At 33.8% G+C, this 27,317-nt stretch overlaps 1 protein-coding gene across 1 annotated transcript in view; it reads left to right on the plus strand.

The window, feature by feature from the left end:
* Positions 1-27,317, plus strand: part of SPAG17 (sperm associated antigen 17) — a 227,296-nt gene that overhangs the window by 126,993 nt on the left and 72,986 nt on the right. Inside the window, exons 18-20 of the mRNA XM_069478902.1 lie at positions 4,288-4,442; positions 15,206-15,384; positions 18,915-19,006. Of these exons, the coding sequence (XP_069335003.1) occupies positions 4,288-4,442; positions 15,206-15,384; positions 18,915-19,006 (426 nt within the window). The remainder of the gene's footprint in view (positions 1-4,287; positions 4,443-15,205; positions 15,385-18,914; positions 19,007-27,317) is intronic.

Here is a 27,317-nt window from a genome sequence, read left to right on the forward strand (position 1 = left end):
CTTTGGTCTCCATTTTTTATATTAGAGGGTAATAGATAATATTTGCCTCTTTGCTCATATTAATAATAAAACTAAAAACATGAGAGAGAGTACTGTATGAGGTGAGATGGGGTTTGTAAATAACTAGGCTTCATTGCTGGGTGATTTGACTGGGTGGTTTCCTTGGAAGACCCATCAATGTTGGTATATTAGGTCTGTTCTCTTGGACCATTTACATTCTCCAGGAAAAAAAAAAATTAATCTTCTGTCTAAAAGACATAAATCTTTTTGTCAGAGTTTTGGGAGCTGATTGGTGGGGGAAGGATGTGAGGCTTTTTACATTCAGTATCTAGACCTGCATTATCCAATATGGCACCCACTACTCATATGTAGCTTTGAGTACATGAAATGAAGGTAATCCAAATTGAGATGTGCTATAAGTATGCTATACACTATACATTTATAACTATATAAATGCTATGCACACTGGATTTCAAAGACTTTAAAAAGTGATAGGCCGGGCGCGGTGGCTCACGCCTGTAATCCTAGCACTCTGGGAGGCCGAGGCGGGTGGATCGCTCGAGGTCAGGAGTTCGAGACCAGCCTGAGCAAGAGTGAGACCCCGTCTCTACTAAAAATAGAAAGAAATTATATGGACAACTAAAATATATATATACAAAAAAATTAGCCGGGCATGGTGGCGCATGCCTGTAGTCCCAGCTACTCGGGAGGCTGAGGCAGTAGGATCGCTTAAGCCCAGGAGTTTGAGGTTGCTGTGAGCTAGGCTGACGCCACGGCACTCACTCTAGCCTGGGCAACAGAGTGAGACTCTGTCTCAAAAAAAAAAAAAAAAAAAAAAAAAGTGATATATCTCATTGGGAATTTTTATATCAATTACATGTTGAAATATTTTTTACATATTGGGTTAAATAAAATATATCATTAACATTAATTTTACCTGTTTCTTTTTACTTTATAAAATGTAGCTACTATAAAATTTAGAATTACACTGGTGACTCACATTTGTGGTTCACTTTATGTTTCTATTGGACAGTGATGATTTAAACTTTTATACTATTCCTTTTTTTTCTGGAATGTACTTCTTCATCATCGGTGTCTAGTGTCCTATTCTTAGACCCTACTGGTTTGCTGTGTATAGACACAATTTTCCATTTTTCAGGAGTGGGAGACAGACAGCAACCCTGGCTGCTCAGAACTATCGGAGACTCTGGGGGGCCTGACTGCTTCTTAAAAGACTTTAATCTTTCTATTTTTAGTGCCACTTTCAGAGGTGCCTAGTATTGTCATTTCCCCCCACAAAGATGGGGTTGCCTCTGCTCTCTCCTAAAATTAACCTTAGGATTTGGCTTTTTGTATTCTTCTAAGTCAGTTACCACTTATTCTTTTGCTATCCAGCTTTTAAAATTTTGTTGCCTTTGTCTCCTCTCCTGTGGCCTTCAAGTTTGTGATATTAAAAAACAATAATTTTACTGTTTCTCTAGTAAGGTGTTAGGGAATGCAAGTGTTTAATTTTCCATCTTTAACTAGAAGTCCATTTCAGACTTTATTTTGTTTAAGTTTGGCTCTGTCCTCACCACTCTATGAAGCTGCACTTCTCAAGGTCAACAATAGTCTCTCTTTGCCAAATCTAATGGACACTTACATCTCCTCATCTTCTTTGACCTTTTAACAGCATCACAGAGCTTATCACTTTCCTATGAAACACTCTCCACTCTTGGTTTCCAAGACACCATATTATATTTTTCCTCAGTGTTTTATTTGGAATTTTGTTGACTTCTCTTCTTCTACCCAACATCTAAATATTGATATGTCTCAAGGCTCTGGAGCCTCCAGGAAGCCCTGGTGCATCTTCTCTCCTCTATGAACACTCTCTTTTGATGATCTTATCTATTATATACTACTAATACTGACAATGCCTAAATTTTTATCTTCCCATTACCTCTCTCTACAGATCCACAGTAGTATACCTAACTCCAAATTCCACCTCAATTTCTGATAGGTATCTCAAATTCAGTGTTTCACATGAAGCTCCTAATTTTCCCACCTAAGCATATTTCTCCCCTTGTCCATTGCAGAAAATGTCACCATCATTCAATTGCTCAAGCAAAAAGGCTGAGTCATCTTTTATTCCAGCCTTTCCTTTGTCCCCCATGTCTGGTCCATCATCAGTGTTTAAGGGGTACATCTCCAAATATATCTTCAAGCTCTTCTCCATCACAACTGCCGCTACTTCCATCTCACTACATTCTCTCGTTCCACTGCAATATCCTCCTAATTGGCACCTACCTCCATTTTTGCTTTACTCCAATCCACTCTCTACATATCGGATATTCCATCAATTTCATCTACTTAGACACACTTCTCTGAACTCCAGAATGATCTATAAAGTCACACACCTATGGTCCCAGAAAAATCTTAGTCATATTTTAGAGGAAAAGCTTATCTATCTTGTTTGTTTTTGTTTTCCCAGTACCTGCACAGTGCCTACCACATAATAGATATTCGTTTTTAATGAAATACTTAACTAAATATCAGACCAATAATATTAATATGGAATAAAGGGCAAAAGCCAATTATAGAAAAGGAGAAGATATGATATGAAAACTTTTCAGACATTGATTGGGAGTAGCTATAGCTCTGAGAAACTTAGTGCTCCATTTCCTAATACTCAAAGCAAATATGCAAACAAGATTGCAGAGCTCTTATTATCTAATAAAAGGAAGGATATATGTTCATCATAAATGAACACATTTGTTTTCTGGGTTTATAGTCTGAGAGGAATTTGCCTTTCAAAAAAGTCACTAAGTAATGGACTGTACCCTATGTAGCATTTTTTTAATGCAGAGATATTCACCACGTGCATGTTTCTTATATCGGCTCTCAGGGAACAGATGTAAAAGTTTAAGTGCCACTCCATAAAGACACTTATACAGGAGGCTAGATTGGGGAAATAAATGTATTGTTTTGGTTAAGCTACCAGTGTAGAATTGAAAGCAAAACTAAAGCAGCCCTTTCCTAGCATAATATGAAATTCCATGCCTTCAGTTTATCCAAAGAATAGAGAACCAAAAGCTGCCTACATCAGATTGATGTTGGAAACAAAAACAAAAGCCCACAGCTGTCTAATTTATTTTCCTATGGACAATTTCCTTGTTGTTGATTGGTAGTAAAAAGGAAGCAGAATAAGCAGCTGACCACTATGTCCCTCCATTGGTGGTTGTCATTGCAGTGCCTGCTCAGAGTGGTATGTTTTAGAAAGGACCAGAACTGGGACAAGTAGAAACAATATGTGTCTGAAAGACCACTCACCTTATTTCACTATAATACAGCATGGCATAGTGGAAAGCACCCTCTGGAATGTGAAATGGTAAAATTTAGAGTCGAAAGACTGGTATGAGCTCTGGCACCAGAACACATAAATTCTGTATTCTTGGTTCTTATCCTCTCTTAGCCCCAGTTTGTGCTGAAAAATGAGAATTTCTTATAGGAAAAAGAAGCATACCTATTGTTTTAGTCTGCTCGGGCAGCCATAACAAAATACCATAGACCGTGTGGCTCAAACAACAGAGATTTATTTTCTCACAGTTCTGAAGACTGGAAGTCCAAGGTCTGGGTGCCAGCATGGTTGGGTTCCAGTAAGGTCTCTCTTCCTGGTTTGTGCCTTCACACTGTGTCCTCACATGGCAGAGAGAGGGAGTGGGAGAGGGGGAGGAGAAAGGGGAAAGACAGGGAGAGGAGGGGAACAAGCTCTCTGGTGCCTCTTATAAGAGCACTAACCCTATCATGACGGCCCTACCCTCATAGCTTCTTCTAAACCTAATTATCTCCCCAAAACCCCATCTCCAAATACCATCACACTGAGGGATAAGGCTTCAACTTATAAATTGGGAGGGAGGGCACAATTTAGTCCATAGCACCTATTTATCTGGGGTTTTTAATGGTGATAAAATGAGATGATCTATATGAAAGCCTGGAAAATGCTGGATAAATAACTGCTGGACTTTATTATTATCTACCAACCTTAATGAGGAACACTAGTAGTAAATGCCTCTATTCCTGGAGCCTAGAATTTATTTTGCTATAAGATTTGCTGAAATGCCTGTAAGACTATCCACCATTTATGCTCTCACCTTCTAGCAGTTAGGAAAGAATCCTCTGGAACTTTCAATTTGGCTAACAACTTGGAGGAAGAAAAAGGGGGCAAAGAAATGTCCTAGCAGGAGACTCTTCTCTTGGAAAAAAAAAAAAAAAAAAAAGACACTGCAATGCAACTGCTTTGATTTTCAGGTTCTTCAAGAAGCCCATCAGCAATATAGGTGTGTTGATTCTTACTACCATACCCAAGACAACTCTTTACTTTTAGTCTTTCATAATCCGATGAATATACAACGTCAGCATTGCGAATATTGGAATATTGCTCTTCACTCCAATGTTGGATTCAGGTAACCAGCTTAGATATTTTAGTTAATTGGATAGTTAGTTGAATTTAATTAGCTTGTTAGTTACTTTGTTATTTCAGTTTTAGTTCTTTAGCCTAAGCTAGGTGGTTCAAGTCAAGGAAAACATTTGTGTAGTACTACAGATTAAATTCAGCTCACTGAATTAAACGTCTACACATGCCAGGCACTGTGATAGGCATTGAAGCTATACCACTAAAAAAGACAGACATTATTCTTGCCCTCATGGAGCCCACTTGGGATGTTATTAAATTACATTTGATTCAATTAGACTACAATAAAACTGCTTCTGAGAGATTTCAAGTAGGATCTACAAAACATGACATTCTGCATACTGGTTTCTGGTAACTCCCTTGATCTGGAGAAGATTCCAGAGAATGACATATTAACACAGCTGTCAGGTTTCCAGCAAACTGAGAAATCTAGCAATTGGGGATTTTTTTTTTTCTTCCCAGCTTCTTAGTTATTTCTTTGCTCTCTTAGAACTTTGCTGTCTCTCATTAACAACAAGGGTATTTCATTATTATTTCAATGTTGGTTAATGTATATTTGGTATTTATTATTAATTTGGCATTGTTTTAGGCCTAAGGGATACAGAAAGATATATAGAATGGCCTTACAGAAGAATTAGAGGAACATATTATGTGTGGGCATACAGAAACACATTTTAAAGTCATAAAATGAATTTTTATGTTAAGGAACATAGTAGGTGTGCCAATATATAATAATATCTTGAACTGTTAATCTGTGTTTTTCTTTGTTTTCATTTTCACTGCCAGTACTTACACTTTTATTTCTTTTCTGGTCTTAATTGTTGACTAGGACTGACAGTATAATTTTGAGAGGACACCCTTGTCTTGTTCTATATTTGAAAGGAAATGTTTTGAGTATTTAAAAATTAAGTATGTTTTTTGCTCTAGGATTTGTATAAATATTCCTTAAGTTAAAAAACTGTTACTAGTTTGCTGTGAGTTCTTAATCACACATGATTATTAAGTCATATCAAATGATTGTTCTTTATCAATTTAGATGTTCACATTTTTTTCTTTAATCTGTGAAAGTGCTAAATTTCATTAATATTAATTGATATTCTAATGTTGAACCAAACTTGCATTCCCATGGTAAGACAAATTTGTTCATATGCTATCTTCTTTGTAAATTGCTGAATTTGCTTTGTAATATATTGTTTAGAATATTGCCTCTGTATTCATGGGCAAGATTTAGCTGTAATTTCCCTTTCTTTATATGTTCTTGTCTGGTTTTGGTATTGAGATTATATTAGCCTCATAAATTATCTAGAGAATGGTCTCCCCTTTTAAGTATTTTTTTTATTTTCTAAAATATTAATAGTTTGTGGAAAATTTAGATATATGTTCTTTTGATGTTTGGTAAAACTTATAGATAAAAACATCTGGACCAGAGGAGATGTTTAATTACTGGTTCAACTTCTGTCATGGTTATTAGACTTTTCAGGTTTTCTATTTACTTTTGAACTAGGTTTATAATTTATATTTTTCTAGGAATTTGACCATTTTACTTGTTTTTGAAGCAAGTATAAAATTGATTACAATATTCCCTTATCTTTTAAATCTGTGTTATTTTTATCTGTATTCTTTTTGGTTCCTAATATTTTTTAATCTGTGATTTCTTTATATGTTTCTGGATCAATCTTGCCAAAGGTTTGCCAGCTTGATTAATATTTTTAAGAAATCACTGTTGATTTATGATTCTTTCTCCCTTTTTATCTCATTTAATTTTGCTCTCATCTTTTTTATTTCCTCTATTTAATTTCCTTAGATTATTCTGATATTCTTTAACTTCTTAAATTATTAATAAAAGCTTATCTCATGATTTTGAATTGTTGCTTTTTGTTTGTTTGTCTTTTACCTTATAAGCATTTAAGGTGAACTCTCCCTAAATACCACCTTAGCAACACTCCAAAGTATCTGATTGATAGTATTTTCATTATCTTTCATTTCTAATTTTCATTATCCTTTCTTAACTTGACCCATGGATTACATAGAAATGTGTTTTAATTTTAAACACTTGACTATATGTTACACTTTTGTTACAGTTTCAAAATATTGTTGTCAGACAACATGTTCTAAGAATACTGAGGCAATGAAATTTGTAGATACCTGCTTTGTTGTTTAGTATGTGGTGAATTTTTATAAATTCTCCAATTTGTGTGATAAGAAAGTGTATTTTCCAATTTTTGATTGCAGAGTTAGACTTTTTAAATCTTCCTCATTCTTTTGGATTTTTGAAAATTTGGTCAATCAATTAATGAGAAAAAACCTTTTTAAAAAACTCACAATGTTAGGTGAATGTATCAATTTATCCTTATTTTATCAGTGTTTGGTTTTATGCATGTTGCAGTTATATTGTTAAATAAATACAATATTAGGTTTGTTATATCTTCCTGATGAATCTTTTATCATTATGTAATGTTCCTCTGTATTTCTAGGACTGCTTTTTGCTTTCAAGTCAATTTTATCCAATATCAATGTTATGTTTAATATTGATATGTCTACACAGATTTTATCATATATATTTTGTCTGATATTGATAAACTATGCAAAACTTTTAATTTAATATTTTACCTTCTATATTCTTTTCCACCCATTTATGTCTTGTAAAATGTGTATGGCTGTATTTTTTTAAATTTAGTCTGTCAGTATTTGGCTCTTAGTTGAGAAACTAGCTCATATATTTGAATTAATTGCAACCATCTAATATTGTCATTTATTTGTTATTTTTTGTTTCTTTATTTTTTTAATTCCACTTTGCTTATTTCTACTAGAGTAACAGATGCTACATCTTTTAATTCATTCTTTAGAAATTATGATATACATTTTTAGCTCTATTGAGGTATAATTGATATACATAAAATTGTACACATTTAATGTACACATTTTGAGAGTTTGGATGATTACATGCACCTGTAATACCATCACCACAAACAAGGTACTAAATATACCCATTACCTTCAAAAATGTCCTTCTGTTCAGTTGTGGTGTTGTGTTTAAGAACACTGGACATGAGATCTATCCTTTCACCATATCTTAAAGTGAACAATACCATATTATTAACTATAAATAATAATCTCTAGATCTTATTCATTTTGCATAACAGAAACTATATACCAATTCAAAAATAATTCCTCATTTCCTTCCTCTCAGCCACTGGAAACTACCATTCTATTTTCTGCTTCTATAAATTTGACTGTTTTAGATACCTTATATAAATACAATAATGCAGTATTTGTTCTCAGTGGCTGGCTTATTTCACTCAGCATAATGTCCTCTGGGTTTATGCCTATTGCCACAAATGGCAGATTTCCTTCTTTTTTAAGGCTGAATAATATTCCATCGTGTGTATGTACCATATTTTCTTTATCCATCCACAGACCCTTGAGTCGTTTCCATATTTAGGCTATTGTCAAAATGTTACAGTGAACATGGGGGTGCAGAATTCTTCTAGATTCTGATTTCAATTCTTTTGGATAAATACCCAGAAGTTGGATTGATGGATCCTCTGGTTCTATTTTTAATTTTTTGAGGAACTTCCATACTATTTTCTATAGTGCCTACATCATTCTACATTCCTACAAACAGTGTAAGAAGGGTTCCAATTTCTTCACATCCTTGCCAATTCTTGATATCTTTTCTTTCCTTTTCTTTTCTTTATAACAGCCATCCCAACAGGTGTGGGGTAATGTCTTACTGTGGTGTTGATCTGCATTTCCCTCATGATTAGTGATGTTGAACACCTTTTCCTAAACCTGGTGGCCATTTGTATGTTTTCTTTGGAGAAAGGTCTATTTAGGTACTTCGCCTATAAATTAATATTTTTAAAATGTCCATACTATTCAAAGCAATATATTGATTCAATACAATCCTACAAAATCCCACTGAAATTTTTTACAGAAAGAGAAAAAACAAGGAGTGTCATAGCAGCAAGATGTCTAATGGAATATGCCATGCTCATACCCCCACAGAAACAACAATGTTGACAGCTATCCACAAGAATACTTCTCTGGAAACATGGGAGTCCAGTAAGAGATCCTGGCACCACATTCAATAAAAAACACCAAGAATAGACACATTGAAGAGGGTAAGAAGATCAGTTCCACTTTGTCTGCATTATCTCAGTGCCAAGAGAAAACTCTTGGCCCACAATTTCTCCCAATTTCTTCACAAGGGAAAAATGAGAGTTGAGTGAGCACCCAGCCTTTTTAGACCCACAGGATATTGCCCAAAGGTTCCATTCAACCTGGCCCTACCCAAATGACTGAGGGGAACATCACGACTGAATAGTCTGAGAGAACCTAGGAATAGGGAAAATAGATAGTGCTCACAGCAACCACTAGGCAGATGTTAAAACCAAGCCACAGAACCTACTAACTGGCTTGGGGACTCCATCAAGAAGGTACATATGAGCATCCGCAAATGGCATGTGTGCATTCCCACAGAAGGCATGAGCAATCCTCCACAGACAGCAAGTGCAAGCTTCCCCAGAGGATGCGTGAGAACCCCTACAGACAGCACATGGATTTCAGTGGCTAGCTTGGTTTTGTGAGATTGGGGGAAGGCACACATTGAATACTTCAGGGCACTACTCTGAGGAAATACAAAAGATCATAAGAGACTACTGTGAACATTTATATACCAACAAATTGAATAACCTAGAAGGAGTGAATAGATTACTAGAAACATACAACCCACAAAGACTGAAACATGAAGCAATAGAAAATCTGAACAGACCAATAACAACTAAGGACATTGAATCAGTAATTTAAAAAAATCCTCCCAACAAAGGAAGACCACGATCCATGGTGAGGTAAATTCTACCAAACATTTAACAAAATAACAACAGTCCTTCTCAAACTCTTCCAAAAAACTGAAGAAGAGGGAATACTTCCAAACTCATTTTATGAGGCCAGCATTCCCCTGATACCCAAGCCAGAGAAGGACACCACAAGAAGATGACAGACCATTATCCTTGGTGACCATACACACAAAAGTCATCAACAAAATACTAGCAAACCGAATTCAACAGCACATTAAAAGGATCATTCAACATGATCAAGTGGGATTTATACCTGGAATGCCAGAATGGTTCAATATATAAAAATCAATAAATGTGATACACCATATTGAAGTGTGAAACACCATATTGAAATGTGATCCACCAGAATGAAGAATAAAAATCCTATGGCAAAATTTAATACCCTTTCATGATAAAAATAACTCTCAACAAATTAGGTATGGAAGAAATGTACCTCAACATAATAAAGGCCATCTATGTGAAGCCCACTGCTAATATCATAGTCAATGATAAAAAGCTGAAAGCTTTTTCTCTAAAATCAGGAACAGGACAAGGATACCCACTCTCACCACTTCTATGCAAGATAGTACTAGAAGTCCTAGCAAGAGTAGTTAAACAAAAGGAAGAAATAAAAGGCATCCAAATCAGAGAGGAAGAAGTAATTTTTTTTTGTTTGCAGATGACATGATCTTATATATAGAAAATACTAAAGACTCCACAAAAAAACTGTTAGAACTAATAAATGAATTCAGTGATCTTGCAGGATACAAATCGACATACAAAAATTAGTTGTGTTTCTTTATACTAGCAAAGAACTATCCAAAAAAGAATATAAGACAGCAAACACATTTCCAATACCATCAATAAGAATAAAATACTTAAAAATAAACTTAACAAAAGAGGTGAAATGTCAGTACACTGAAAACTATAAAACATTGATGGAAGAAATTAAAGAAGCCACATATAAATGTAAAGATACCACACATTCATGAATTGGAAGAATTAATAATAAAAAGTATATACTACCCAAAGTGTTCCACAGATTCAGTTAAGTCCCTATCATAATTCCAATATCATTTTTCACATGAATAGAAAAAAACAATGCCAAAATTTGTGTGAAACAAAAGATCTCTAATAGCAAAAGCAATCTCGAGAAAGAAGAACAAAGCTAGAGGCATCACATTTCATGATTTCAAAATATAGAACAAAGCTACAGTAATTAAAACAGTGTGGTACTGACATAAAGACAGACATACAGACCAATGGAACAGAATAAAGAGTTCAGAAATAAGCCCACATATGTATGGGCAACTGATCTTCAGCACAGGGGCCACAAACATAAAATGGGAAAAAGGGTAGTCTCTTCAACACATGGTAGTCAGAAAACTGATCATCCATATGGAAAAGAATGAAATTGGATTTCTAATTTTAAATGTTCTCACCACAAAAATTATATATGAGATAATGCATATGTTAATTACTCAATTTAGCCATTCCACAATGTATACATATTTCAAAACATGTTGTACTTGATGAATATATATAATTTTTATTTGTCAATTGAAAAATAAAAGCAATTGGATTTCCATCTTAAGTCAAACACAAAAATCAAATCAAAATGGATTAAAGACTTAAACATAAAACTTTTACATTGGTCTTGGCAATGATTTCTTGCATTTGAGACCAAAAGCACACCAACAAAACCAAAAATAAAGTATTATACATTTTTAAATTAACAAAGTCTAAAGTCAGTGGCTTTACCTTCTACCCAAATAATATTATACAAGCACAATAGAATTCTTTAATTTCATATATCCCCATTCCATATTTTATATCATTGTAGTATGTCTTAATTTCTATGCTGATGTTTTACCTCAAAATTTAGACAGTTTATTTTATTTGTTTTTGCAGCCAATGTTTGTGTAAGTTGATAAATCTTTTATACAAGACTAATTACAAAAAAAGAAGGCATGAATAACTATTACCAAGAATAAAATCATGTTAGGAATAAAAATCATTTTATTCCATTTCTTCTGGGAGTAAGGGCTTTAGAAATTCCCATAATGAAGATCTTTGGTGATGAAATCAATTTTGTTCACTAAAAATGTCTGCATTTTAGCTTTGCTCATAAAGGATAATTTTTCTCAGTATATATTTCTTGATTGACAGTTAAATTCTTCTCAGCACATTAAAGAAAATTATGCCATGGTCTTCTATATGCTCTTGAAGCCATTAAGAGGTAAATATCAGTCTTAATGGGAAATGTTGGAAACATACTGTATAAAATTATTAATAGAAACAAGACAGAGAAGACCACTATCACTTATTCTAATCAACATTCAATGAAAGTCTAAACCAGCACAATAATTTAATAAACATAACTTTAATGTATAAGAATTGAAGAGATGAAAATATAATTATTGACAGTTGAGATGATTATCTATGCAGGAAAATCCCAAAGCGATCTACAGAATAGTTATGAAATAATGGGAGAAATTACCTTGAAATTATATTTTTATTTGCATTGTTGTGCACCACAAGAAATTGTTAGAAAATATAATGTCTAAAAAATAAAAGATACAATTGACATTAGAAACAAAATTATAGAGTACCTAGAAAAGCCAAATCCTAGGATTAAACATGCAAAAACACACTTTCATCAAAGGGAAATCCTGCCTTTTCCCACTCCTCATCTCATCAATAAAAATTTTAGCTGCACTTTGCTTTGAATTATCATGAATTGAGTATCAATAATAAAAGCCAGTATATTGACTTGTGTGGACTTTATAATTTATTAAAATGGATAAATCACTTATATATAACATTTTCATCTCTCAGTAATCTATTTTATAAAATGTGCTCCATAACTTGCTTCTCAGCGATTTTTATAATATTCTCCCAAATGTGTAAAATATACCACTAGATATATATCAATGTTATGGTAGTCTCATGAAATAAATTGGCAATTATATATGTTCTTTTATGACCTGGCGCTCCAGCACAGGGATGGTTATGGATATAGAGTCACACAACGCAACAGGCTTTAATCCAATTCTGTGTTTATTTAGCTTTATAAAAGAATACAGGGCAGAAAACACAGCATGACCAGCATCTTCTCAGCAAGAGACTCAACAGTTGCCACAGTACATAGTTTCCTTTGCTTCTTCCCTCACCCATGCTGGTTGTGTATGGCTTGAAGATGAGCACCAAGGTACTGTGTGGGTCCCCTTCACAGAGAAAAGCCACAGCCTCAGTTTCCCACCAAAACCTGCATGCCCACTCTCGGTTGCCTCTTGAAGGTATAAGCCCATAGATCTGGGATTTCACAGAACACAAGGCAGTCAAAACATTCCATGTTTACCTTAACTGTATAGTTCCTAAAAAACAATACTGTCAGAAGTTGGACTACAAGGTCATTTTCAAGGCTCTTTTGCTAACCCTTTATTCACAAACCCTTTATTCACATATCTTATCCACTTTAACAAGAATAATAACACTTTACATGGTTAATCATTTTGAGCTAGTGGTTTCCCAGGGTTAGACAAAACTGCCTGAGGAAAGAGATGGCAATGTGAAGGGATGAAGAATCAATTGTCTACTACCTTTTCAGTTCTTCCAAAGTTAATCCTCTACTGACGTTTTCTAATTCTTCAGTCAATTTGAGTAATTTCTTTCTAGGGAATCACACTTGACATCTAGACTTTTCACTCTATTGGCATAAAATTAAACAGAGTATTTTCATAATAAATGTTTGTTTCTGAAAGGGATGTGTGAATAGGTGTCTTTATGAATATGGATTTGTCTACTTTCCATTCTATTAGTTGTGTGTGCGCATATGGGTGTGTAAATTTTATTTTGAATCTATGTTTTTAGAAGCACCCTTCCTAATGAGTGATTTTTATCAATCTGATAAAATGTCCATCTGTGTTCCCTTTAATGCTTTTTAACCATGTTTGATATTAATATTGTTGGGCAGTCTCTCTTTATGTAATAATTTGCTGGTAAAACTTTCCTAATCATTTTACATGTCAGCTAGGAATTGCATTTTGCTATGTCAGTGGAAAATTGACTACAGTGGTTAAAACAATAAGGGGATTATTTTTCTCCTGTAGCAAGAAATCTAGACTTGGGCAGGGCCTCAGAGATAGTACAGCTACTCACAAAAGTCATCAAATACCCTGGCTTCTGGCTTCTTCATCAGCCATGTGCCAAACTTTTATTTTTCTGCATCATTTTGTTTTGTGGCTGCATCTCTTTTAAATAGTGTCTTGAATTTTTTTAGTCACTCTGATAGCCTCCATCTTTTAAAGGATTTTAATAATAATAATAATTTTAAGGATTTTAAATTTTAAATAATTTAATCTAATCACTTTCATTTTTATAGATGATGTGTTTAGCTTCATTCTTACAATTTAATTTTATAAAAATGTTTCTATTTTGATATTAATCTCTTCCCTTCCATTTGTTAGATTGACTACTCTTATTGCATGCTGGGAGTCTGATTTTTTTAAAGTTACAATTCTATTTACATTCTTCTAGACGTTATACTTATCCTTTTAAGTCACATATTTAAACATTTTCATATCATATCTGAGTTAATGAGTATTAATATTTTCCAAAAAATATTTTAAAATTTTAGCATACTTTCACTTACCTCCAACAAATGCCCTATTTTCCATTTTGAAATTGTCCAGAAATGTTGTTTCCAATTTTAAAGTAATAGTTTTTAATCTCAAGTAAGTGGCATAATTGTTTACATTTAATCGTAAATTGTAGTTCTTTTCTTTTTTTTTTTTTTTTGACCCTTTTACTTATATCCACTGTTATCTTCTTTCCGTGATTTTTTTTTTTATGCAACTGGAATACATTTGTGAATAATTCTTTCAGAAAGTACCTATGGGTGGTAAACTTCCTGAGTCATTGCATGCTTTTTCTTTATTTTGTCCTGTCATTTGAATGCTGATTTGCCTGTATATATGAGTCTGTGTTCTCTCCTTTTAAATCACTTATAACTGTTACGATATTTATTTAAGATGCAGATTCATTAAAATGTTCTGAACAGAAGAAAGACATGATTTAACTTAAGAATTAAAAGGGATTCACCAGGGATCCAGCAGGTGGGAGGAGGGAGAAGGGGATGGATAAATTCACACCTAATGGGTGTGGTGCGTGCTGTCTGGGGGATGGTTATGCTTATAATTTGACTCAATCTGTGCAAAGACAATTTATGTGACCAAAACATTTGTACCCCCATAATATTCTGAAATTAAATAAATAATAAGAAAGGATAAAAGTGGAAAAAAAATAAAATAGCAAATTAATTGTGAAAAAGAAAAGAAATTTTAAAATATTATTTATGATAAGATAGAATATTAAATACCTATAAGCAGTTATTAAGATACATTTAAAAAGACTTAATGACCTATAGATCACCTACAGAAGTTGGAAAGACACAAAGTTATAAGGTTATTAGCTCTCCCCCAAATTTCTCCATATATTAAATCTAATCCTAATCAAAGAAAAAAAAAGAATTTGTAATGTACTATAAAATTCCCTTAAAAAGAGATTGCACTATATTGTTCTCCAGCTGACAATCATGAGAGTGACTCTCTCTTCAAGCTGTCATCAACTCTTGGTATTATCAAACTTAATCCTTCACTTGGATAGAAAGATCCCATTTTTAAATTTGCATGCCTTTATGAATGAAGTTAGGTGTTTTTTATATGCTCACTGGATATTTGTTTGACTGACTTGTACAAAATGCATTTAGGGTATATCCAAGTTCATTATATTCGTTACATGGGCAGTTTAGGATCAGTTCATTTTTGAAAAGTTTATTAGCAGTCTGTATCTTAAGTATTAATTAACTTTAATAATAACTCAATTAATTGACATCTGCTCTTCTTTGTTTTGTTTAGGAATTATTTGGAACTTGTTGCAAAATCCATTCAGGATTGGATCACAAAAGAAGAAGCTATATATCAGGAATCTAAAATGGCTGAGGAAATTATTAGGACTAAAGCTGAGGTGGAATTGAAATCTTCTACTAGTGCCAAAATTTCTGCTAGCAAAATCTTTTCCCCTAAAAAATCTAAAAGTAAGTAACTAGTTCAACTTATACATAAAATAAAATCCAAGGACTTTCTCCTATTTTTAATTAAATGAAGTCTGTGAATATTTTAAGATTAAAAAGAATTGCCCACAAATTTCCTGTGACTCTTCACTTCCTTTAATAAGTAGAATAGCTGCATTCCAAATATGATAAAATTGTAACTGAGTGGGATAATAGAATATTTGTTTTGTATTGACTTAACTTCCTGTCAAATCTGGAAGATTTTATCTGTAGTGTAAATTGTTATGTGTTAATACTATGGAGCTGTAGTAAACAAAACAGCATGGTATTGGCATAAAAATAGACACATCAACCAATGGAACAGAATAGAGAACTCAGAAATAAATCCACACATCTATAATGAACTTACCATCGACAAAAGTGGCAAGAGCATACAGTGGGAAAAGGACAGTCTCTTCAATAAATGGTGCTGGGAAAACTGGATATCCATATGCAGAAGAATGAAAGTAGACCCTTATCTCTCACTGTATACAAAAATCAAATCAAAATGGATTAAAGACTTAAATCTATGACCTTAAACTATGAAATTACTAAAAGAAAACATTGGAGAAATGCTTCTGGACACTGGTCTAGGCAATGATTTCTTGAGTAATAGCCCCAAACCACAGGTAACCATAGCAACATTGGACAAATGGGATCATCTCAAGCTATAATAAAAGGCTTCTGTACAGCAAAGGAAACAATCAACTAAGGGAAGAAACAACTCACAGAATGGGAGAAAATATTTGCAAACTACCCATCTGACAAGGATTAAATAATTAGAATATAGAAGGAGCTCCAGCAACTTAATAAGAAAAAAATCAAATAATCCAATTAAAAATGGACAAAGTATCTGGATAGGAATTTCTCAAAAGAAGACATACAAATGGTCAACAGGTATATGAAAAAATCCTCACCATCATTATCATCAGAGAAATGAAAATCAAAACTACAATGAGAAGTTATCTCACCCCAATTAAATGGCTTTTATAAAAAAGACAGGCAGTAACGAATCTGGCAAGGATGTGGAGAAAAGGGGAACCCTGGTACACTGTCAGTGGGAATGTAAATTAGTGCAACCATTATGGAGAATGGTAGGAGGTTCCTCAAAAAACTAAAAATAGAACTACTACATGACCTAGCAATCCCACTGATGATATATATGCAAAGGAGGGGCAATCAGGATATCAAAAAGATATCTTCACCCCCCACGTTTATTGTAACACTATTCACAGTAGCCAAGATATGGAATAAACCTAATTGCTCATCAACAGATGAATGGATAAAGAAATTGTGGTACATATACATAATTATATAGTCACAAAAAAAGAAATCCTGCCATTTGCAACAACATGGATGGAAATGGAGAACATCATGTTAAGTGAAATGAGCCAAGCACAGAAAGACAAATCTCGCATGTTCTCACTCATATGCAGGAGCCAAATATGAAAAACAACTGAACTGATGGAGATGGAGAGTAGAATTATGGTTACTAGAGGCTTGGAAGGGTAGGGGGGAGAGTGGTTAATGAGTGCAAATATAGATAGATAGAATGAACAATGTTTGATAGCACAAGAAAGTGGCTATAATCAACAATAAGTTAAGGTATACTTTTAAATAACTAAAAGAGTGAAATTGAAATGTTCCCAACACAAAGAAATGATAAGCCTAAAGTGATGAATACCCTGATTTGATTAATTCACATTGTATGCCTGTATTAAAACATCACATGTACCCCCATAAAGATATATTTAATACAACTATTATGTGCCCATAATAATTTTTAAAAAATTAAATCATCAAAATAAAGGCCGGGCGCGGTGGCTCACGCCTGTAATCCTAGCACTCTGGGAGGCCGAGGCGGGTGGATCGCTCGAGGTCAGGAGTTCGAGACCAGCCTGAGCAAGAGCGAGACCCCGTCTCTACTAAAAATAGAAAGAAATTATATGGACAACTAAAATATATATATACAAAAAATTAGCCGGGCATGGTGGCGCATGCCTGTAGTCCCAGCTACTCGGGAGGCTGAGGCAGTAGGATCACTTAAGCCCAGGAGTTTGAGGTTGCTGTGAGCTAGACTGACGCCACGGCACTCACTCTAGCCCGGGCAACAGAGCGAGACTCTGTCTCAAAAAAAAAAAAAAAAAAAAAAATTAAATCATCAAAATAAATAAAAATTTTACATAATTTTTTAAAGTTTTATGTGTTAGAGGAATTCCATATGTCTTCATTGGTAGTATTGGTAGGTTAAGCTAGTTAAGATGTGATGACAATATATGAGGTAAATTCAGTTAGTAAGTCTCCATTAAAATAATTATAAATTGCAAAAATGATATTAAAACAAGACCTTCGTTAGAACAGCAAACAGAAGGGTCCCAAGACTAACTAGGAGTGGGAATCTAGAAATAGAGAGAAAAGGGATTTTTGGAGACCTGTGGCAGGTACTTGATGGGATCTTAGATTAATACATACCTTTTTGGGGGGAAGGAAAAGACGGTGTCAGGGTAAAGTAGACCTTTAAAAGGATACTTGATAAAGAAAAGAGGTGAAACAATTAGGTAATTTATCTATAAAATAAGGATATTTCTTTGAGTTTGTGCAAAGGAAATGGACTCCCTGTTAATAGTGTTCATTGTTTATGATAGCCAACATAAAGAGTGATTTCTCATAAAAAAGAAAAGCTATATGATTTCCAAAATTTTTACTACCTCTATCAATTACCAGAGGAGTTGGCACATGGTATTATTCTAAAGTAAAACTTATAAAACCAAGTCAATGATGAATCATTTACCATAACTACCAAAATGGTTGTATAATCCATCAGCTCAGTCTTCTTCCTGATGAGGGGCCCAGCAGGAAAGCACTAAGTACCTAAAAAAATGGATGGGATTATATTAAAAGAAGAGTTAATTCTTCCCTCTAACACTCATGTTTAGGGCCATACTTGTCTATTGGTAGGAAAAATTGTGAGTTGACTGCCTTTTTCTTTATAATACTACTGAACAGATCAAAAGTTCCATATCTAATTGCCTGTGAACATCCAGAAAATGGTCAGTTTGGGACCAGAATGCAGCTGGTAGTTATTGCATTCGGTTTGAGGCCTCTCAAGTCCAGCAAGGGGTAAACTTTCAAAGTAGAATGACTGCAATGGTAAGAGAAAGGTTTCAATATGGAAGGAAAAGTTAGATGTGGTCAGTGTGATCTTAAAGTGTTAAATTAGGATTAATTAGGTGAAAACTTTAGGAAGAGGGATTCCAGTTCAATAAAAGCTGCAACATGTCAACACACTGAGAATGGGATGCACTATCTCCAGAGACTGTAAGTTCCCCATAACCAAAGTGGTTTAGTCCCACTTCAGATGTTCACTCTGGAAATGGTGAGAAAAAATTTAGAGATGAATAAATGGGAAGTTGAACTTGATAGCTTTTGAGATTTCCTCTAACCCAGAGATTTGGTCCTTCTATGATACCTTATTTAAGAAAGTTACTAAGAAGTTTAATTTTCTCTGGTTATAGGTAACAAAGGAATCAGCAAAACAGAGATATCAGATCAAGAAAAAGAAAAAGAGAAGGAAAAAATTCCTTTCATTTTAGAAGGTTCTCTCAAGGTAATCCAAGGAAAGACAATTGACATTGATTATTCACAAATCCAAAATTATCTTGTGATATAGAGTTTGTGTGGTATAACGGGAAATGACTTTTTTTTTGCTAAACCCTCAGAAATAATTGAATATTCAATGAAAGTATTGTCTCTTTACCAAGCTGACTCCTCCACCAGATGATAAACCTTTAAGGGAAACTGTGTCTTACTGATTTTTAAATAACCGCAATTCAGGGCAGTGCCTTGTTAATAGCTGGTATACTCTTTATTTTTGTCATAGGTGTTTGTTTTTGTTTGCATTTTTTAATTATGAAGGTAATATATGCTTTTATAATAGTAATAACTGTGGTTATTCTAAGCCCCTGAGATAAGAAATTTTAAATATTTGATATGTCCTATGATCACATAAGTACATATTCACAAGTGTGAAGAGAGTTTTTGTTCATTTTTTCCTTTGTGGTTTAGCTTTGGTTTGGTTTTTTACTGTGCTGCATGTTTTCTTTCTTTTGGCAACTGTTATGGATAGAATGTGTCCTCCTAAAATTTCTATGTTAAAATCTAATCCCCAATATAGTGGTATTTGGAGGTGGGACCTTTGGGAGGTAATTAGATCATGAGGGTGGAGCCCTCATTAATGGTATTAGTGCCCTTAAAATAAGAGGCCTGAGAGATAGTTTAGTCTTTTTCCACCATATCAGGATATAACCAGAGTCACCAGTCTGCACCCCAGAAGAGGTCCCTCACCAGAATCCAACTATGTTGGTACTCTGATCTCAGACTTCGAGCCTCTAGTGCTGTGAAAAATAAATTTCTGTTGTTTACAAGCCACCCAGTCTACAGTACTTTGTTATAGCAGCCCAAACTGACTAAGGCAGCAACATATCATGAATATCGCCTAAGGAAAATATCTAGAGATCTAAATCATTTTTTCTAACACTATATTAATAGCCTATAATTTGGATGTGCAATAATTTATCCAATAATTTTCTTATCAATAAGTACAATTTACATTTATATTGATACAAAAATATATAATTTTTATGTAGTTGAATTTATCATTCTTAGCCAAAATTTAAAAGACTGATAATACAAAATTTGGCAAGGATGTAATGTAAAATAAATTCTAATGCACCACTAATTGAAGCATAAACTGGTATTCCACTTTGGAAAACTAGATGTATCCACTAAAATTAAACATACCCTTTCACTTTAACTGAGCAATTTGCATTCCTAAGTATATACCCAGTAGGAGTGTGTGCATCAAGACGTATGGGCAAAATTATTCTTGCAGCATTATTTTTAACTCTTCCCAAACTAGAAAGAATTCAAATATTCATCAAAATGCCTATAGTATCATTTAGTCATATGATGAAACACTGTGAAGCTCTAGAAATGAATGACCTACAGCTATACCCAAAATCTGGATGAACTTCACAAACATCATGTTAAGCAAAAGAAGAATCCAAAGAATATATATATGTATGTGTGTATGTCTTTCTATGTGTGTATATGTAAATACAAATTTTCATTTACCTAATGTTTAAAAACAGACAAAACTAAATTAAGTATTACAAAATGGATAGTGGTTGCCTTTAGGGCAGTGGGAGAGGATAGGGTTGGGAAGAAGCGTGAGGATGGCTTCTGGGGAGCTGGAGATAGTCTATTTCTTGACTTAGTTGTATTTACAGGAGTATTTGATTTGTGCTGATTCATTTAGCTAGTCACCTAGGATTTGTGCTCTTTTTGTATATATGTAACAGCTCATTAAAAACAAGTTTGAAAAAATCTGTTATTCTTTTCCATTATGGTTTCAGGGCTTTTATGTTGTTGATTCTATCAGGTTGATTCCACTCTGAGGTTATCCATATATTTTTTGCATTCTTTTAAATATTTTTGTAGATTTTCTTTTTATATTCAGATATCTATCTGAAATTTATTTTTTATAGTATCATGTAAGGGTCTTACTTTGTCTTTGTTTAGATGGACTGTTATTTTACTACTATCTTTTAATTAAATAACATTAATTCCCCCCACTGAATTTAGATATTAACTAGATCACATATTAGGTACTCATTTCTTCTTTTAACCCATTTTTGAATGTTTTATTCAGTGGTTTCAGTCACCTACTTAATTATTCCTATGCATGTACCATACTATTCACGTAGCTTTGTTGTAAGGTTTAATATTGGGTAAGCAAGAGGCAACTTCCCCAACCCCATCAGTATGCAATAAACTGTAAAACAAGGTTGATTAGTTTTGGTGAGACTCCCTGGTTTCTGGATCTTAATGGTAAAGATAATTACTTGGCAAATCTTTAAGTTTATTGTTAAGTGCTGCTAAATTTTATTAATTTTTTAAATGTCTATTGATATTGAAACTAATATTTGTAGTTTTCCTTCTTTATTTTGTTGATATATTGAATTATGGAGGTTGATTTAACAACATACATTACCTTTGCATTTCTATAACAAACTCTTCTTCAATGTTTCCTAAAGTTTAGTCCCCATCCCACATAACCACATATATCATAAGTGCCTAGGGGTGTCTCGTGGGAAGAGGGACTTAATAAGATACAAATTCCTTTACTCTATCTTAACTGAATCTTTGCGAGTTGAACCTAGTAATTTAATTTTTAATAATCTCCCAGGAACATCTTTATGCCCATCACAGATGAAAAATTACGTTGGTATTAAGGTTATGTTGGCTTTTTTCTTATTATTTATTTTATTGAGTGGATTAATAAAATGTGGTATATGTATACCATGGAGTACTGCTTAGCCATAAAAAAAGATGAATTAATACCTTTTACAACAATCTGGATGGAACTAGGGACAATTCTCCTAAATGAAGTATCTAAAGAATGGAAAAACAAACACCACATATACTCACTATTAAATTGGAGCTAACTGATGAGCACACATGTGCACAGAGGGAAGTAAAACAGTGGAAATCAACCAGGGAGGGAGGGAGGAGGAGGGGAGGGGAGAAAAACCTTCCTAATGTATATAATTAATACTGTGTGGGTGGTGGGCACACCTATCGCTGGCACTCAAGCATTACAAAAGCAACCCATGTATCCCTTAATAAAGAAAGAACACTTAAAATCTATTCTCTTAGCAATTTTCAAGTATATTACATTGTTATTAACTATAGTCACCATGTCATACAATAGATCTCTTGAATTTATTCCTCCTAATAGAAATTTTGTATCCTTTGACTAATATCTTCCTGATCCTCTCCCCTTCAACTCCTGGTAACCACCATTCTACTCTCTGTTTTTATGACTTTTTTAGATTCCACATATAAGTGAGATCATGTGCTATTTATTTTTCTGTGCCTGTCTTATTTCACTTAACAAAATGTCTTCCAGTTTCATTCATGTTGTTGCCAAGGACAGGATTTCTTTCTTTTTAAAGGCTGAATGGTATTCCATTGTGTGTGTGTGTGTGTGTGTGTGTGTGTGTGTATCTCACATTTTATTTATCTATTTATTTGTTGATGGACACTTAGGTTATTCTATATCTAGCCTATATATTGTAAATAATGCTGCAATGAACACGGGCATGCAGACATCTCTTTGACATACTGATTTCACATCTTTTAGATATATGTTGGATTGCTGGATAGTATGGTAGTTCTCTTTTTAATTTTTTGAGATCCCTCTATACAGTTTTCTATACTGGCTGTACTAATTTATATTCCCACCAACAATGTACTATGGTTCCCTTTCTTCAAATCCTCACCAACATTTAGATTGTAATTTTTGTAATAGCCATTCTAGCAGGTGTGAGGTAATATCTCATTGTGGGTTTAATTTGAATTTCCCTGATGATTAGTTATGCTGAGAATTTTTTTCATGAACCTGTGTCACATTTGTATACTTTTTTTGAAAAATGTCTGTTCAGATCCTTTGCTCATTTTTAATTGGGTTATTTGTTTTCTTGCTATTGAGTTTTTTGAGTTCCTTATATATTTTGGATATTAACCCCTTATCAGTTGCATGGTTTGCAAATATTTTCTCCCATTCCATAGGTTGTTTCTTTACTCTGTTGGTTTTCTTTGCTATGCAGAAGATTTTAGTTTGATGTAATCCCTTTTCAATGCATCTTTTCTTTCTTCTGAGCTACCCTCAGATGATGTACTCTTTCACTTGGCTTCGTTAGCACTTGTGAAGGTATTTTTATGTATAAGTAGTTGTTCAAATTGGTGTTTCCACTATGGGATGAGTGCTGGAAAGTCCTATTCTGTCATCTTGCTGATGTCACTCTGTGTTGGTCTTTAAAATAAGTTGAGAAAGCCTAGCTGTAATTAAGATCTGCATGAAAAAAAAATAACTGGAGTTCCTATTCACCAGCAATAACCAATTAGAAAATGTACTAGAAAGCACATGATTCACAAGAGCAATAAGAACTATACTTTAAGTGTGTCTCTTGTAAACAAGAACTATAAACTAGATTTCTAAAAAATCTTGTCTGATGAACACTGTCTCTTAGCAGGAGAGTTGAATCATTTATATCTATTCTGATTAATGATATATTTAGAATTTCTTCAGCTAACTCATTTTGTATTTTATATATTTTATGTATTTTATATGATCCTTTCTTTTCCTCCTTTCTTGCTTTCTTTTGTATTGAAATCATTTTTCTTTTTTCATTAGCAACCAATTTGATGATATAGTACTTTAGACTCTAAATAAGTGAAGTGTTATTCAAAGGATTCTATTTTTCTTATTAGTAAAAATTATGCTCAATTATTTGTCAATAAAATAATTGCAGAAATTTCTTTTCTCCCTTGTTGCATCAGTACTTACACAATATCCTTATTTTTGCCTCTTGGACCAAGCCTGAAATATTTACTATCTGGCCCTTTATAGGAAAAGTTTAATATGTATTTACTCTTTTCCTATTCTACTAGTGATTGCTCTAAAAATTCAACTTATGTATATACTTTAATAAAATCTAAACTTAATAAAATATTTTTACTTTCTTCCAGAACAATACCAGCAACTATTAAAATGACTTAATCTTATGTTTAAGTTTTATCTTGTTTTTTCTTGTTCCCACAAATTAGACATATAATTTTAATTGTTTTATATAGTCAATGTTGTTTTAGGTTTAGCTCCATGCTTACCCTTTGTTTTGTTGAGCATCTCTTCTTATGCCTTATATTCTAGGAGTATTGCCTCTAGAAGTTCCTTTACTGACAGTTTGTTGCTGTGAACTCTTTCTGCTCACAATACTACTGACACTAAATGTGTGGGTGTTTTTTTCCACACCAACTAATTCTACTTTCCAGGCACCAACTGGGTATCTTACAGTTCGATTCCATTCTGATACTAACTACCCAGACTTAGCACAGACCCCACAGATTAAGGACCCGGTCTCACAAGACTGCTCCTACTTCAGATGCCAGCCACAAGTATTGGGTCTCAGGGTACCCACACTTCTCTGATTTGGCTACAAAGTTGGAGAGTCCCACAGTCACCTCCTTAGGTTCGATAATTTGCTAGAACAGCTCACAGAATTCAGGAAAACATTTTACTTGCTGTTCTGGTTTATTACAAAAAGATATTATAAAGAATACAGATGAACAGCCAGATGAAGAGGTACATAAAGCAAGGTCCAGAAGGGTCCCAAGGACAGTAGCTTCTGTCCCCACCGAGTTGGGGTGTGTCATTCTCTCAAAATGTGAATGCATTCACTAGCTCAGAAGCTCTCCAAATCCTATCATTCATAGGTTTTTCATGGAGGTTTCCGCATGGAGGTATGATAATTAACTCAATCTCCAGCTTCTCTTCCCTCCCCAGAAGTTGTGGGGTGAGGCTGAAAGTTCCAAACTTCTAATCAAGGTTTTGTCTGTCTGGTGACCAGCTCCTGCCCTATCTTAAAGCTATCTAAGAGCATGTCAAGAGTTGCTCATTAGAACAAAAGATGCTCCTATCACTTATGAAACTCCAAGGGATTTGGGAGCTTTGTGCCAGGAACCAGGAATGAAGACCAAATATCTGTTTCTTATTATATTACAGTATCACAGTTGGCATTAAATTAGCTTGTACCTCTCTGAAAACTGACTTCATTTTTCCCTTATTCATTAAACACAGTTTTCATTTATATAATTCTTGGTTGACTTTTTCATTTCCTGTTAGCATTCTCAAGATATTGCTCCACATTTTCCTTGCTAACATGTGGCTATTAATACTCTGATTGTCCATCTAATTTTTCATTCTTTTATAGACAGTTTATCTTTTCTGACGAGCTGCTTTGAAAACATTCAGTGGTGTGCTGGTAAATGTTCCTAGCAGTAGCTGTCTTGGAAAACAAAAGTATGCATATATGTACATACATAAGTTTATTATAAATGTTTATGATATATAGTATGTATAGCACATAATTTACATATAATAATAAAGAACATAATATACTTTGTTTTAAATTCCAAAATGCTAATTTATTTTTACAAAATGACTTCATTGCTTTTTGCTAAATTCTTGTATCCTTAGCCAACCTATGGTTACAGTTGACAAAAAAGTGTCATTCCAATATTAATGTTGATTGATATTTTCATTTATGTTAACAAGACAAAAATGAAAAAACAAAAGGGTATGTCTCACTCCTTTGTCAATGACATGAGCAACTTCTTTGCTGAATCAGAAACAGTTTTGAATACTGGAAGAATAGTTCCTTAATTTTTTGTGCTAGTTATTATACAATGTAACAGCTATAAGTTTATTTTATTTTTAATTTTTTTTAGAGACAGGGTCATACTTTGTCACCCAGGTTGAAATGCTGGAGTGCAGTGGTGCAATCTTAGCTCTCTGTAACCTCGAAAGCCAGAGCTCAAGCGATCCTCCTGCCTCAGCCTCCCAAGTAGATGGGACTACAGGTGTACACACACCATGCTGGCCACATTTAAGTTTAATCAGCATTAACATTCTCTCCATTACTTTCTTAAGTCTACATAATAACAATCAATCAATCCTGAATGGTAGCATTCCCTGATATCTGTAGTATAAGTATTCCCACAATGGCTGATTTCAAGGTACCAGCGTAACATCACTGAATGCCAAGTTGGAAGGAATATGCAGTAGCTGTAGTGTTTTCACTATACAGACATAATTGGCATAAATAACCTCAAGAGCTTATGCTTAGTGAGATGTAACAATATAATTACACTGTGGTAAGCTTTGAGTCTTTATTGCCTTTGTTTTAATATTTTGTTTAATTGTGAATTTATATAATTTGTTTTTTGATGATGGCTGTGGTTAACAAATGGCTTACGAAGTTCTAAAACATTTAACAATAAACTCTTGTAGGCCAATATGGACCAGGTCCAACACTTCTGTTTTTGATTTATTGACCTTCCTGAATGTTAGGATTAATGTCTTTCACCATCTCTGGAAATGCCTCAGTCATTATATGTTCAAATACTGCCTTTTCCTTTTTTAAAAAATTTTTTCATTGATACATAATAATTGTACATATTCATGGAGAACATTTTATATTTTGATACAAGCATATAACATATAATGATCAAATCAGGGTAATTGGGACATGACTCACCTGCAACATTTATCATTGCTTTATGTTGGCAATCTTTGAAAACTTCTAGCTATTTTGAAATATAATAAATTATTGTTAACTGTAGTTGCCCTATTGCACTATTGAACACTAGAACTTTTTCCTTCTATTTAACAGTATTATCCATTAACCAACACCTCCTCATTACCCCTTCCCACCATCCTTACCAATCTCTGGTAGCCACCATTCTATTCACTACCTCCATGAGATCAATTTTTTTAGTTCCCATATATGAGTGTGAAAATGCAATATTTGTCTTTCTGTGCTTGGTTTATTTCACCTAAAATAATGTCCTCCAGTTCCATCCATGTTTCTGTAAATAACAAAATTTCCTTCTTTTTCATGGCTAAATAATATTCCATTGTGTACATATACCACATCTTCTTTATCCATTTGTCCCTTGATGAACACTTAAGCTGATTCCACATTTTAGCCATTGTGAATAATGCTTCAATAAACACAGAAGTGCAAATATCTTCTGATTACATTGTATGTCTTTGCTTCACCCAGGTGAGGTTTAGAGGCTTGCCCTTCCCCTCTACAATGCTCACCGTGTCTGTGACCATTAGTTGTGAGTTTACTACCCTCAACCCCCTAGTCCCTGGAGAACATTACTACCGTGTGAGCACCATAATGTTGATCAGTTAGTGCCAATTTGACGGCGAGAACATGTGGAGGCTATTCTTCTGATCTTGTGATACCTCACTGCGGATAATGGGCTCAAGCTCAATCCAGGAAAAT

The sequence above is a fragment of the Eulemur rufifrons genome, chromosome 8 (assembly GCF_041146395.1).
Source record: "Eulemur rufifrons isolate Redbay chromosome 8, OSU_ERuf_1, whole genome shotgun sequence".
In the NCBI taxonomy this organism is placed as follows: Eukaryota; Metazoa; Chordata; class Mammalia; order Primates; family Lemuridae; genus Eulemur; species Eulemur rufifrons.